This window comes from Neolamprologus brichardi, chromosome 12 (assembly GCF_056152115.1).
Source record: "Neolamprologus brichardi isolate AB-2024 chromosome 12, ASM5615211v1, whole genome shotgun sequence".
Classification (NCBI taxonomy): domain Eukaryota; kingdom Metazoa; phylum Chordata; class Actinopteri; order Cichliformes; family Cichlidae; genus Neolamprologus; species Neolamprologus brichardi.
In genome coordinates, this window is record NC_142115.1 from 28,894,978 (window position 1) to 28,907,621 (window position 12,644).

The following is a 12,644-nucleotide window of genomic DNA, read 5'->3' on the forward strand; positions in this document are numbered from 1 at the left end:
TTTGTTAACAGGGAAACTGTAACGCTGACAAGTAAAAGGCTTCACTGTGTTACCATAAAGTAGAAACATTCACATGTAACCTAATGAATGCTAGGCTGGCCTGAGGTATGTAGAGCAGCCTCAGAATAAAAACAATAAAGGCAGATATAAATATGTTGTAATTAACAAATTCATGTTGAGGGTTTCAGTGCTTTCAAAAGTTCCACACAGCATCTCATTCACAATTACAGCAGAAATACACTGAGAGACAGCCTGCTGTACTGCATTTCCTTTTAAATGATATAATGGATCAATAATCAGGAGCAATAAGCTAAACAGTTACTGTTTGTAAAGAGAAACACCAAACATAGTCTGGCTCTAACTGCTAAACGTTTAACTGGGAACATTTCAATCCAATCACCTTGTGTCACACTGAAGTGTGCACATTTATGCTCCTCGCTAAACAAAATAAAATATCTCCAAACATCAGCTGGAGTTGTATGAAATTGTGATGGGTATTTCGCAACACTGTTGCTAGATACTTTTACTTTTGGACTTTAACAAACAAACAACACCAACACAAAAAAGCAATGAAGTTACAAAACAAATATTCATGAGCTCTCGAAAAGAAGACGTACAGTTGCATACGAACATTCAGGCACAGAGAGGAAAATGGCGTATACTGTTACAATTAGAGATATTTTATTTAATACAGACACTGTGGCGTGTGCATGTCTTCTTCTAAAGGCAGGAACTCTAGGCCTTCGAAGCCAGCCGAAGCAGCAAGTGGTATTAGTTTGCCAGCTGAAATTTGACCAGCTGACAAATACTGTGAACAGACTTGTAAGAATTTATACGATGCAAGAGATGGATATAAAGACATGAAGGCACTTCAAGCATGAAAATCTACTATTCCAAACCCTTATGTGTTTGAAAAGGAGCTGCAGGAAAGTTTTGCTGACACGTGAGTGAATGAGCATCATGCATCACTGAGACCTAAAACGCCAACATGGTCCTGACGTACACCCTCATAACAAAAGTCGACATCAACAGTCATGTGGTGACTGGGTCACGAAATCAAAACTGGGGTTTTGTAGCTACAGTTAGGGCTGTGCAATATGACCAAAATCTCATATCCCGATATAAGAATTCTATCGTCGATAACGATATAAATCACAAAAATGTAACATTTTCTGTAAATTCTGTGAATCTCGGGCAGCTCATCTTGGGGGAAGTGTTTCCAGCTGCGCTTCATGTAGCTGGAGTCGAGTGTTTTAACCGATGCATAAAACTACACATTTTTAGACATAAGTTGTAACGGCCGCCGTTTTCTTTGTGAGTATTTATTACACGGCGTGCTGCGGGGAAAAGCCTGTTCTAACGTTTGAGTCTAAGGTCTATTTTTTAGCACCTGGCGGTTCTTTTTTACTTCTCATCCGTAAACAATCTGCTCTTTCACGTGATTCAGTTTATTTTGAAAAGTCTCAACAGGATCTTGAGCTTTATTGTGAAAGGTTTATGTGGAACATAAACAAGCAGACACGCGATGGTTGTTGCTAACCACAACGCATAAAAACAGGCGCTTGTCCTTCCGTAGTGTGGTTATATAAAATATAAGAAAAAGAGAGAACTCTAAGAAATTAATATAGCCACTACAGTGACCATCAAAAACGATGAAAAAATATTGCCGTAAACAGTTTATTTTGCGACACCACGAAACAAACGATAGCGTAAAATGAAACGATAGACATTTTTATATCGTCATCTGATATATATCGTTATATCGAACAGCTCTAGCTACAGTCACCAAAGACGTGTTTGGAGACAAGGAGGAGCAGCTTTTCATATATCAGACCCCACAACCAATCTGCAAGGCAGAGCGGGGGAAAACAAATCATAAATCCCTTTTACAGTCCCCTCTAAAAATCCACTGTGGCTACGCCTTGTGTCAATGAAGCAGCCGAATGTAGTTTTCTATAAGTGGGACTTTTCCATCTGTGCTCAACGTATGAGTGTGCCATGACCCATTTGTGCCCACAGCTGATGGTTCTGCCTTATTTGTGTATCCCCTAAACAGGTTAATGCTTTTTAAAAAGTCCTAACACTTATTATCAAATGTAAGCGTTGAAGTATAAGACTGAGGTGTAATTAAATATTAGTGGTTTGTTTTAGTCTTGAAGTGAAAAACTGAAACTCTAGATTGTATCTATATTTGCATATACAAACACTTAGTCGAACGAATGCAGCCTTAGATACCGTATCAAGCTCGATGCATAAAAGAATCATTTCACATAATTGCTGCACACAAAAATTATAAAATGCAGATTTTTCGTGTGCTGTTTCTTTTACATATAGTCTGGCAAACGTCTGGCTTCACACATGGACTTACAAGATAGCTGCATTTGAAATGTCACATATTTTGCAAGAATACGGTTGCTCGCCCGTGTGTTTTTTTCATGTGAACCAACAGAGTAGAACGACTCCTGAGACATTTCCCGCATGTTTTGCAAGAAAAGGGCTTCTCGCCTGTGTGGATTCTGACATGAGCATCCAGTATTGACTTCTGATTAAATCTTTTACCACAGATGTTACAAGAAAATGGCTTCTCGCCCGTGTGAGTTCTTTTATGGACGTTCAGTATTGACGTCTGGTTAAATCTCTTTCCGCAAATGTTGCAAGAATACGGCCTCTCGCCTGTGTGGATTCGTTTATGAACGTTCAGTATGGATGTCTGATTGAATCTTTTACCACAGATGTTGCAAGAATATGGCCTCACGCCCGTGTGGATTCGCAGGTGTCTGATTAATTTGGAATTAAATGGAAATGTTTTTCCACAAGTGTCACATTTGAAAGACTTTTTGCTTGCGTGTGTTTTACAGTAATTCATCAACATTTCAGGATTATGTATATGATAGCCTTTGTGACTTATCTTCTGTGGTTTTGTCTCTGCATTTCCAATTGACATACAATCCTCAGGCTCGTCTTCTTTGTCAGGGCTTTTAGATAAATAGGAACTGTGAGAAAAGAGCTGGTGGTTGGTATTTAGCTCTGCTTCCTCTGAGGTTTTAATAGATATTTTGACTAAGGACTGTTTTTCTGTTGCACTTACTAATTCACTCGGATTCAATCTCAAAGTCTGATCTTCAGCGTTGTCACCTTTCTCATAAGTAAGAGGCACAATGCAAGTATCAGTCTCCTGCTTCAGTACAAGATGCTCTCTGTCCTGACTAGTGCAGAGTTCCCCTTTAACCTCTTGATCCAACCTGGGGTTCCTCTCCTGGAAAATGGGCTGCTGGTCAGAGGCAAGAACCTCCTCCTCTTTACAGGCAAGCTGATGTGGGAGCTCTGGCGGGATAAGTGAAACAAACAAACAAACAAAAAGTCACACACTGACAGAAACTACACAGATTTTGCTACCCACCTAAAAAGTTCATAAATATTCCATATACTGGTGTGTGTAATCCAATGTCAGTAACAGAAAAAAAGTAAAATAAAGAAAACTACCCAATAAAACACGTTTGAGGTGGAAGGGATTTGAAACAAATAAATAGCATTGTAGTTGCCGCTCAATTTTAATGTTGCCAAATCTGATATTTTAAACAATGTTGTAGAATAAATTTCAGATTTTCTTCCGTTTTGACTGATCAAAAAAACTAAAACATTTAAGAATAGAAAAAAATGCTTAGCAAACACCGACTCCCAGTTTTTCTCTCACACTGACAAAGATTATAGACTGAGGTCGGTTCGACACGTGCTGTGGTAATAGAGGCACGTCCATATTCCCATCCTCACAACCCTGTTGGGATAAAGAAAACAAACTAATAGGACTTTAAACGAACAGGATCTAATATAAGTCTAAAGCCTCCATTATTTAACTGCAAATTATATCAAACGTGTAATTAAGGTGTTGCGGACCTATCCTGGGTAACTTCACCGCAGGTTTCCAGGCGATGTCCAGCAGCCTGCGCTGACGGCTGATCTCTTCTTCGTACTCGAGGATAGTTTTTTCAAAAGCGCTGAATATTTCTTCAGCAGCAGCAGCTAGTCGCTCGTTGAAAAACTGTCTAAAATGCTGAACTGAATGCATAATTGCCTTGTTACACATGTTTACGCCACCAGCCAGTTTCTGTTTACTCCCGCTCGGTGTCACACTAGAAGATCCGGTGTTGTGCCAAAGTAGGTATCCCCGACAGAATTTGTTTCCCCTGTGCTGGGAGCATTAAGAAGTACTGATGTTTTCATTTTGTGAAAAAGTGAAAAATTAGTATCGTTACATTACCATTCAGTTTGAGGGTTACAACAGAAAATTATATATTTATTGCTCACGGGTATCAGATGGGATTATTTTTAACAAACCTTTAACGTTTTGGCTGATAACTATTTTTATTCTCCTATAACTTTACTATATAAAGAGCTAAATCCTCCAAAGTTTCAGGAGTAATGCGTCATAATAAGAAGTGTTTGTGAACGAAAAATCAGCAATGTGGGATACTGTTTGTCCGTGTTTTACACAGGGGGAACAAATTGTGGCAGGATCAGCCTGATATTATTTGTATCCCACTATAACTTCGTTGTATAAAGAGCTAACATCTAAAAAATGTCAGGAGTAGTTAGTCATTATAAGAAGTGTTTGTAAACTAAAAATCAACAATGTGGGATACTATTTGTCCGTGATTTGGACAGTCCAGCGTGTGCTCCCGACGCAGGGGAAACAAATTCTGTCGGGGATACCTAATTTGGCACAACACCGGCTTTGGAAGCGAGTTCACCCTTTCATTCCTCTCCCTCCTAGTAGTTGATCTATTCCAGTCGCTTTCACGGGGACTTTTAGTTATTTTTCTCTGCGCTGCTGTAATTATACTACGTATCTTTAAGACTTGGCACGAGGTAGTTTCGTTAAAATGTAACGGCGGAGATGCCTGAGCATCCACTCAAAGCAAATGTCTCATCAGTAGTGCTCTTTCTGAGCATGAATACTGCTGCTGTCTGATTGTCACTGATCTTCTCACTCTCCACGTTACTTCCACTGGCTCGTACAGTGTTCCGACACTGAAAGTCAGGCAGCTCTGCGTTCCGCCTTTACTTGTTGCCTTTTCATTTAGCAAGAAGGCTGTGCCTCTACTATCTATGATCTTACTCCGCTTTTGGTATATAGTCTACTTTAAATATTACCAATATTCGTAGTACTAAAAGTCATTTCAAAGACTTGTGAAAGTCTTAACACAAAGCCCGTTCCTCTGCTTCAAGGGGGAAGTATTTCGGGACGGAACTACGTCCTGCAGCAAAGGCTAACTTACGCTAAGCTATGAGGGGTAGTTGCTGTGGTGAAGGGGGATACGAGATAAACAAAGATAAAACTGTTACGTTTGGTTTTAGGCCGGATCTGGTTTCATCTCGGTTTCGGTATATGTTTGGTAACTTCCACAGAATCTAAATGGGTGCACACTACTGTGCCATTTGTAGACAAACAGCATTCAACGGGAAGGGACACATTTTCGGAAAAACTCATCAAAGTCGACTCAGAGTGGTTCTCCTTAAATTCACAGAAAAGGTATGCCGATCATAGATTTTTTTTAACTGATATTTGATATTGAGAGTAGTCTGTGTTTTGTGCAGCATGATCTGACCCTGGTAGAAGTGATGGAGACAAACTGTTGTTAAAATCTTAGATTGAACTGTTTTCCTTCCGAGTAACATTAAAAAGTATGATTCCCAAGTTGTGTAGCGAAATATTGTGAGTCCATTATCTTCCTTATTATATGTATATGATTTTAAGTCTACAGAACGGCCACCATGAGGTGCGTCAGTATTCACAATAATCATAATACCACCAGCACGCCACGCGTAATGTGCCCTGCTTCTGATTAAGTAGCTTGAGATCATCCTTTCATATCTAATGCACGATACAACTTAAATAACTTTAAAGCATTATTATTATTATTATTATTATTATTATTAATAATATTATATTTTTCTGATTGTGTATTATATATTTTAACAATTTGTTTTTACTCGATATACAACATCTGTATATATCATTATGATATTACTGTTATATTTCTTTGAAATCGGACAGTAATATAATCTGATTTATTATCATGTATATTACATATATTTTTCTTTATCAGTAAGGATTCAGACTCGTTCCCTAAAACAATTTATTTAAACAAATATTTAAACAGTTCATTTATATATGTCCTCAAATACTGTAATGTACATACTTGCATAGTATGTCTTTGCATGTCAGTAATTTTGGTCTATTTCGTTTGTATGTACACTGTAGTTGGAGATTTGCACATGTTAGTAGCAGTTGTTTGGGGATTTTCTTGTTATTTATTCCTGTCCTCTTTTACCAGTGAAATAAATACATCCTCATTATAAAGTTGTTTTTAAGTCTTTTAGAGTTTTATCACATTATCTTGTATTTAGCCAATGCAGCCTTGATCTGAAACAACACAAAATCGACAGATAAACACTGACATACTGCCATTAGTAAATGTCATCTTATTTAGAGATGGGAGTCAACAAGGCCAATCTGAGCTGTTTAAACGTCCTCTGTGAACTACTGTTAGCTTTTTCTGAATCAGCTCTTTTAGTTCTTTTGTTTTGTAAGCATATATATATATATATATATGTATGTATATATATATATATATATATATATATATATATAACCCTATATAATTCAGCAGCACCACAATTTACACTCTCCAAACTGATTATATATTTTTTTTTAATTTGTATTTTTTAATTTGAATAATAATAAAAAGTAATATTTAAATACAATTGTAGAGTTGTGTGAAAATGTTTTAGCTCCAATCAGAGTCTAACTTTGTCAGTTTTCTACATCTGTTTCATCCACTGTCTCCCAGGTGAAGGAAGCTCGCCGAACACTTAAGAAACCCCAAGTAGAAAAGTTTGATTGCACCCAGCACAAGCAGACATTCTGGTGCTACTGCTGTAGGTGTGAAATTGAGAAAAACGTTACAGATGGCAACATGACTGTCCTTTATGGAGGCCTGTTAGAACACATGGCCACGTGAGTGGTTTTATTCACTGTATTTTGTTTTGTCTGGAACCATTTTGATTGCCTTTGATTGCTCAGATTGCTTCAATTTCCTCTGCTGTTTTAAAGCAATCCATGTCTGGAAAAGTGTTTTAACACAGTTTCAAAAAACTGTTTTTTTTTTTTCCCATATAAACTGCATTTAAATGCGTATTACTTAACTGGCTGTGTATACACATGCTGTTGTAAAGAAGAAGGATAGGGTTAGTTGCTTACGTGTGATGAAACAGGAAAGATCCTTAAGTGACTGATAAGACACAATCAGGAAGAAAACGCTGACGCCTGAATTACTGTTTCCATTTCTTCCTGTTTATGTGCCAACTTGCAAGTTGACTTTTTAAAATATCTTTAAGATGTTTCCCAAACCTACTACATGCAACAAAAATATGTAATATGTCCAGAGGTCACCAAGACCCATTTGACCACATTTCTCAAATATTTGCTGAATGAATATAGTACACCTGCTTTATTTTTTCATATAAATTTATATGAGAGTGTATTTAAAGTTGTTCAACTATATTTTATTTCAGCCCAGAACACAGGAAGAATACACACAAGTTCTGGTGGGACAATAAAGCTGACCCGAAGTTTAGAGACAAAGTCATCGTCACAGAAGAGGAAACGGAAAGGTAGACCTACTGAGCCAAAAGTATTCAGACATTATTAAAGTTTGTTTGTAAAATTAAATGTATCTGCATTGACTGTTCTGTATTTTTCTTTAGGTTTAAAGTTGAGGTGGCAAAGGCATTGGAATCATTTGTGGAGAAGGAGGATGAATACATTAAACAGGTTTTGCAACATTGTTTTTAAATGAACTACACATAGCATTCTGGTTTTGGAGTAGTGAAGCACAGTATTGATAAATGCTAATATAGTTGCATATATAGAGGTGTTTTAAATGTTCAGTTCAATTTATTGCTGAATTTTCCAGCATCTCAACATCTGAAAGTCAGCTTTGAAATGCAGATGTAGTTACTTAGAGACTGTTTTCATCCATAGAGTCATTTTTTCAGCATTATTAGTGTCTTAAGGAATGGTACATTATCCAGGTTTGAAACCTTTTGTTGGTAATTATTTTTTGTTTTCTCTCTTTTTTTGTGACTGCAGCATGCTGAGCATATACGAGCCCAGGAAAAGCATCGCCAGGAGGTCTTACAGTCGCTTTTAGAGGTTTGTTTTCCAACGATGCTGTGGCAGTATCCATCACTGTGGCATTAACTGTTGTTTGTTGGCATGTAAGATTGCAAATTCCAGCATTCTTCAGCTAAATAATTGTAGGCTTCTGTTTAACTCTTAAAGAATAGTGTGGCTGGTTAACCTTTTGGTGTAAGAAGAAGGGCACGAGGTTTATGTTAACATTTTGGGTAATGTTGTGTGTAAGGATTGTGATGATAAAAGCTGAGATGAAACATGATTAGATGTCAGACTTCCTCTGTGAACCACTGTTGGCTTTTCCTGAATCAATATCAGCGTGATGCAGAGCCTGAGTTGTTAAACGGACCCAACGGCACAGACTCATCTGTAGAGAACTCTGTCAGGTAAACCATTGTCCCATCTGCAACACTGTAGCTATTCTACACTCTCATCAGTCTCACTTCAAATGACTTGTGTTTTTGTTTGGGGATCACCTTATCCTTTGGGCAACAGCTCACAGTTTATGTGTCAAGGATCAGACCAGCAGGCGGGGAGCAGCTTTGTCGACTCGATGGGTGAAATGCCGTGGACTCCAGCAGGACACGGCCTGACATTCATAGGTTATCAGGTAGACTGGCAGCTTTTATTCAAAAAGTATTCACTCATATATATATATATATATATATATATATATATATATATATATATATATATATATATATATGCAATGTTATCTTAGCATACAAATGCAATGACCTCACATGAACGCTTTTTTTCTCTCATACAGGATTCATCGAACAGTGGAAACGTTCATACAGGTACTGTGATGTATGACTTGAGGTGGCGGTGAAAAAAATATATATATGTGGTTGTGCAAAACAACTGCTTTTGAGAGTTACGCAGAACTTTTACTGTTCCTGCTATTTATAACATTAATACATATAAATTCAGTATATATACTCACTGGGAACAATATTAGATTCTCCTTGCTAGTACCTTAATCCCTGGTAGCATAGATTCAACAAGGTGCTGGAAAGATTACTTAGACATTTTGGTCCTTATTGACATGATATCTTGTGATCTTGTCCCCAAGCTTGTACATCAGACATCTGCTTAGTCATATTGCATGATGAATTAAAAATAAGTGCTTAATGATGTTGACCTGACTGCATTGTGTATCAGTGGACAAACCTTGGTTTCTGTTAAGCTAAAACATTGTTTACTGGTTTCCTGTTGTGTTTTTTAACCTTTCTGAAGCTTCTGCATGAAACTATTTTGTCTGCTTGATGAAGCATTTTAACCTGTGTGTGCTGTAGGTGCTGTCCCTCCTTGGCTCCAAGATGATCCTGTAGAAGGGACCTCCAGAACTGCTGCAGAGCCAGAGATTGGCCCATCACTCCACGAGTTCCTCAAACATAGTAAGGACGATGCTATCATCAAATGACATGTAGCAGTGTCAAGCATTTGTTGCGTCACTGTCATTTATAAGTAGCATTTTCGTAAACACTAGAGCTGCAATCATAAAGCTGCTGTTGCTGGAGTTAGTGTGAGGAATTAAAAATAACATATCCACATAGACTTGTATAAAACCAGTTAAAAAATCTGCCTGTAATGGGAGTATAATGACATCTCTCTTTTGCCAGAGGAGCAAGAGAAGCTGAGGAAGCTTCCTCCGAACAGAGTGGGGGCCAACTTCGATCACAGCTCACATACAGACGCCAACTGGCTTCCTTCCTTTGGTAGAGTGTGGAACAGCGGTCGACGCTGGCAGTCCAGGTTAGTTGACAAAGCTCTTCATTGCACCTGGTTTCCATAAATGGTGTTTTGGGACATGTTTGGGCAGAGGAATGACTACAGAGACAGGAGAATGTGTCTAAAATCTATGGTACCAACGGTGTTTATATTTGTGTTAAATTTGCTTTCATGGGGATGAAATCATGCTATCACTTTTTAAATGTTAAAGATCTCATCAACACAAGGGAAATAAAGCCCACCTGATTAGATTCATACAGAAGATCAACATATTGTTTAATATCCACCAGATTCTTGTCTGCAAGATGCTGATGCGTTAAACGTTTTAAAGTATGACAGTCACATGCCAAAATGACCGGTGATGTAGGAAAAGCTGACCTTCAGTGGATTATCATTGGTGTACTGTAGAAGATGACTTGAATCTTCTACAGTACACCATTTACTGCAAGTCAGACAATACTAAGTTTTGTTTCTGCATTTTTTACTTAGTGTGTAATTTTGTATTTTATCACGTGGAAACTCAGGAAAGCTGCAAAAAAAAGCCTGAAACAGTTTAGCACTTTACTGCTGAGCCAAATTTGTCCATATAGGGTTTTTTTTTTGTTGTCCCTGTTGTTTGAGATTCAACTCAAGTAAACTAGCTTCTCTTGTCAGTGCATGTGAATATGTTTTTGTTTTTCCCACAACAGGCACCAGTTCAGGCAAGAGGAAGGGCAGAAGCACAGACAGAAGAGGAGGAGGGAACATGGCACAGAAGGGTCAAAGAAGATAAAAACAACTGATCAGCTGAACACTTAAAATTTAGCATGGCGTGTGAGAATAGAGAAGTGATAGTGATGTATATAGTGTGTGACTTGTTATTTATGGTTATAATGAGTGTTTAAGGAGCTGGACTGGAAATGTTTAGGTTGATAAGACACCTGTACATGCATGGCAGTACATGTAATTGTATTCAAACATCTTTTCAAAAACCCAAATTTCAAGTATTGCTGTAAAGACATTAATTTTGTATTATAACTATTGGCTATTCTTTATTAAAGAAAAGTAAGCTCTGTTTTTTTAAAAAAAAATAAAAAAAAATAATCTGCATGTTGCACTTATAGTATAGGTCAGGACATTCAAACCAACTGGTGCTTATTTAATCAACTGTAAAGACTTTTATCAAGTCCTGGTTTCTGATCAGCAGTTTGCTTATGCTTAGATCTGAGGGCAATACGACTGTTACAGCAAGTAAACAGAAGGGGGCGCAAGGAGCTAAACTAAAAAGCACCTTTGTGTGCCAAGATGAAGCTAACACAGGCATGGTGCAGTTTGTCATTTTTAATGATAAGGTTCTTTTCTGTCTTTATGTGACAGGAAAACGTATGTGATTGAATACTACTGTGCTTTTTGAAGCAATGCAACCGTGAAAAATAATACACATAATAATAACAGCCGTTTTTACCAAATAATAAGGTTTCATTTCCTTTTTTCAGAGAATGAATTACTGGAAAATGTTTGCAGACACCGCATGCAAATCTTGTCGCTTTTGGATAAATGTCTTTTAAAAACATCTGTCATGACTCCACCTTTGTGGTCCCACAGCCAAAACTAAAAATAATCATGCACCAAAAATATTCTGTTAATGGGAAACTTCAAAAAGAAGTGGAACAAATTATTGATACAGCAGCACTTCCTCTTGCAATGCATTACGAATACACCAATGTTAAATATCACCTTTATTAACGCAGAACAGAGAGCACTGTGACGGTATCATAACATGAGTTGTTATGTGGTTACCACCATAATACCCATCAAGTGTATGCTGGATCTGAGAGTAATATATGAACAATAAGACATCTCTATTGTGTGCCTGTGCATAAAGTTCAGATAACTTTTAAAGAACATAGGAACGCTGATATGATACTCGGAAAAGGACATTTTCTCTTTGCCATGCACAAAGGGGAGTAATCCACTTTTCCTCAACACATGTGATTATGTGGTACACGTTTTTAAACTCGTGCATTAATTATTTTTTGACAAATTAGAATTGTGTGGTAATTCAAATAAGAACAAATGACTCATTGACTGATTTAGTAATTTTGAGTTTATTCAGTAACAGACACTGGGTTTATTACTAAGAGATAAAGTACTAAGAAGTAACAGCCAAGAGCATCAAATTCAGTATCCTATAGTCCAGGCGCAGAGCTTAAACGCAGTCTTTTTTATCTTTTAGGCTGCATCGTCGTCACAGCACAGGCCCCAGTGTACTCTGGGTAGATGGGCGTGGAGTTCAGTGCAGCTGCAAGGCAATATGGGGATACATGTTGCTGAGCTATTCTTAGCTCTGTGACAACATGGCTATAGCTGATTTAGAGCAAATGGAAGGAAAAGAAGGGGGTTACCTACAGTACTGTGAATTTAACCAGTGCATAAATAACTAAATGAATTACCACGCATCTGTGACAGTAATTATTAAAGTCTTATTTTTTAATTTTAATTTCGTGTCATGTATTATTTTAAACACTAATGGATAAAACAACTGTCGGAGCTCCAGCACAAAAAGCTATCCTTGGCACTGAAGACTAGGAGGGAAGAAAATGCACGTGTACTGGGCGGCTCTTGAGGTAATCCTTAAGCCAATCAGAGAACAGTATGTTTGAATAAATCTGCATAGTTTAAAAAACTGCAAGTGGTGATTGGTTAAGGGAAATCCAAGCGGCGAATCGCTTAA

At 37.6% G+C, this 12,644-nt stretch overlaps 1 protein-coding gene and 1 pseudogene across 2 annotated transcripts; one reads left to right on the plus strand and one right to left on the minus strand.

Annotated features, from left to right (window-relative positions):
- Window positions 1-1,534: 1,534 nt before the first annotated feature.
- LOC102776004 (uncharacterized) lies at window positions 1,535-4,142 on the minus strand (annotated as a pseudogene). The gene is made up of 2 exons (XR_015719859.1): window positions 3,895-4,142; window positions 1,535-3,324 (listed from the first exon to the last, which is right to left on the minus strand). The product of XR_015719859.1 is annotated as an uncharacterized LOC102776004 (transcript).
- A 1,124-nt stretch (window positions 4,143-5,266) lies between these two features.
- Window positions 5,267-11,430, plus strand: cenatac (centrosomal AT-AC splicing factor). Its single transcript, XM_006790019.3, has 11 exons — window positions 5,267-5,530; window positions 6,852-7,018; window positions 7,576-7,674; window positions 7,768-7,834; window positions 8,153-8,215; window positions 8,516-8,583; window positions 8,693-8,807; window positions 8,967-8,997; window positions 9,496-9,597; window positions 9,823-9,955; window positions 10,621-11,430. The coding sequence occupies exons 1-11, from the start codon at window positions 5,414-5,416 to the stop codon at window positions 10,727-10,729; spliced, it is 1,071 nt and encodes a 356-aa protein (XP_006790082.2). The 5' UTR covers window positions 5,267-5,413; the 3' UTR covers window positions 10,730-11,430.
- The last annotated feature ends 1,214 nt before the right edge of the window (window positions 11,431-12,644 follow it).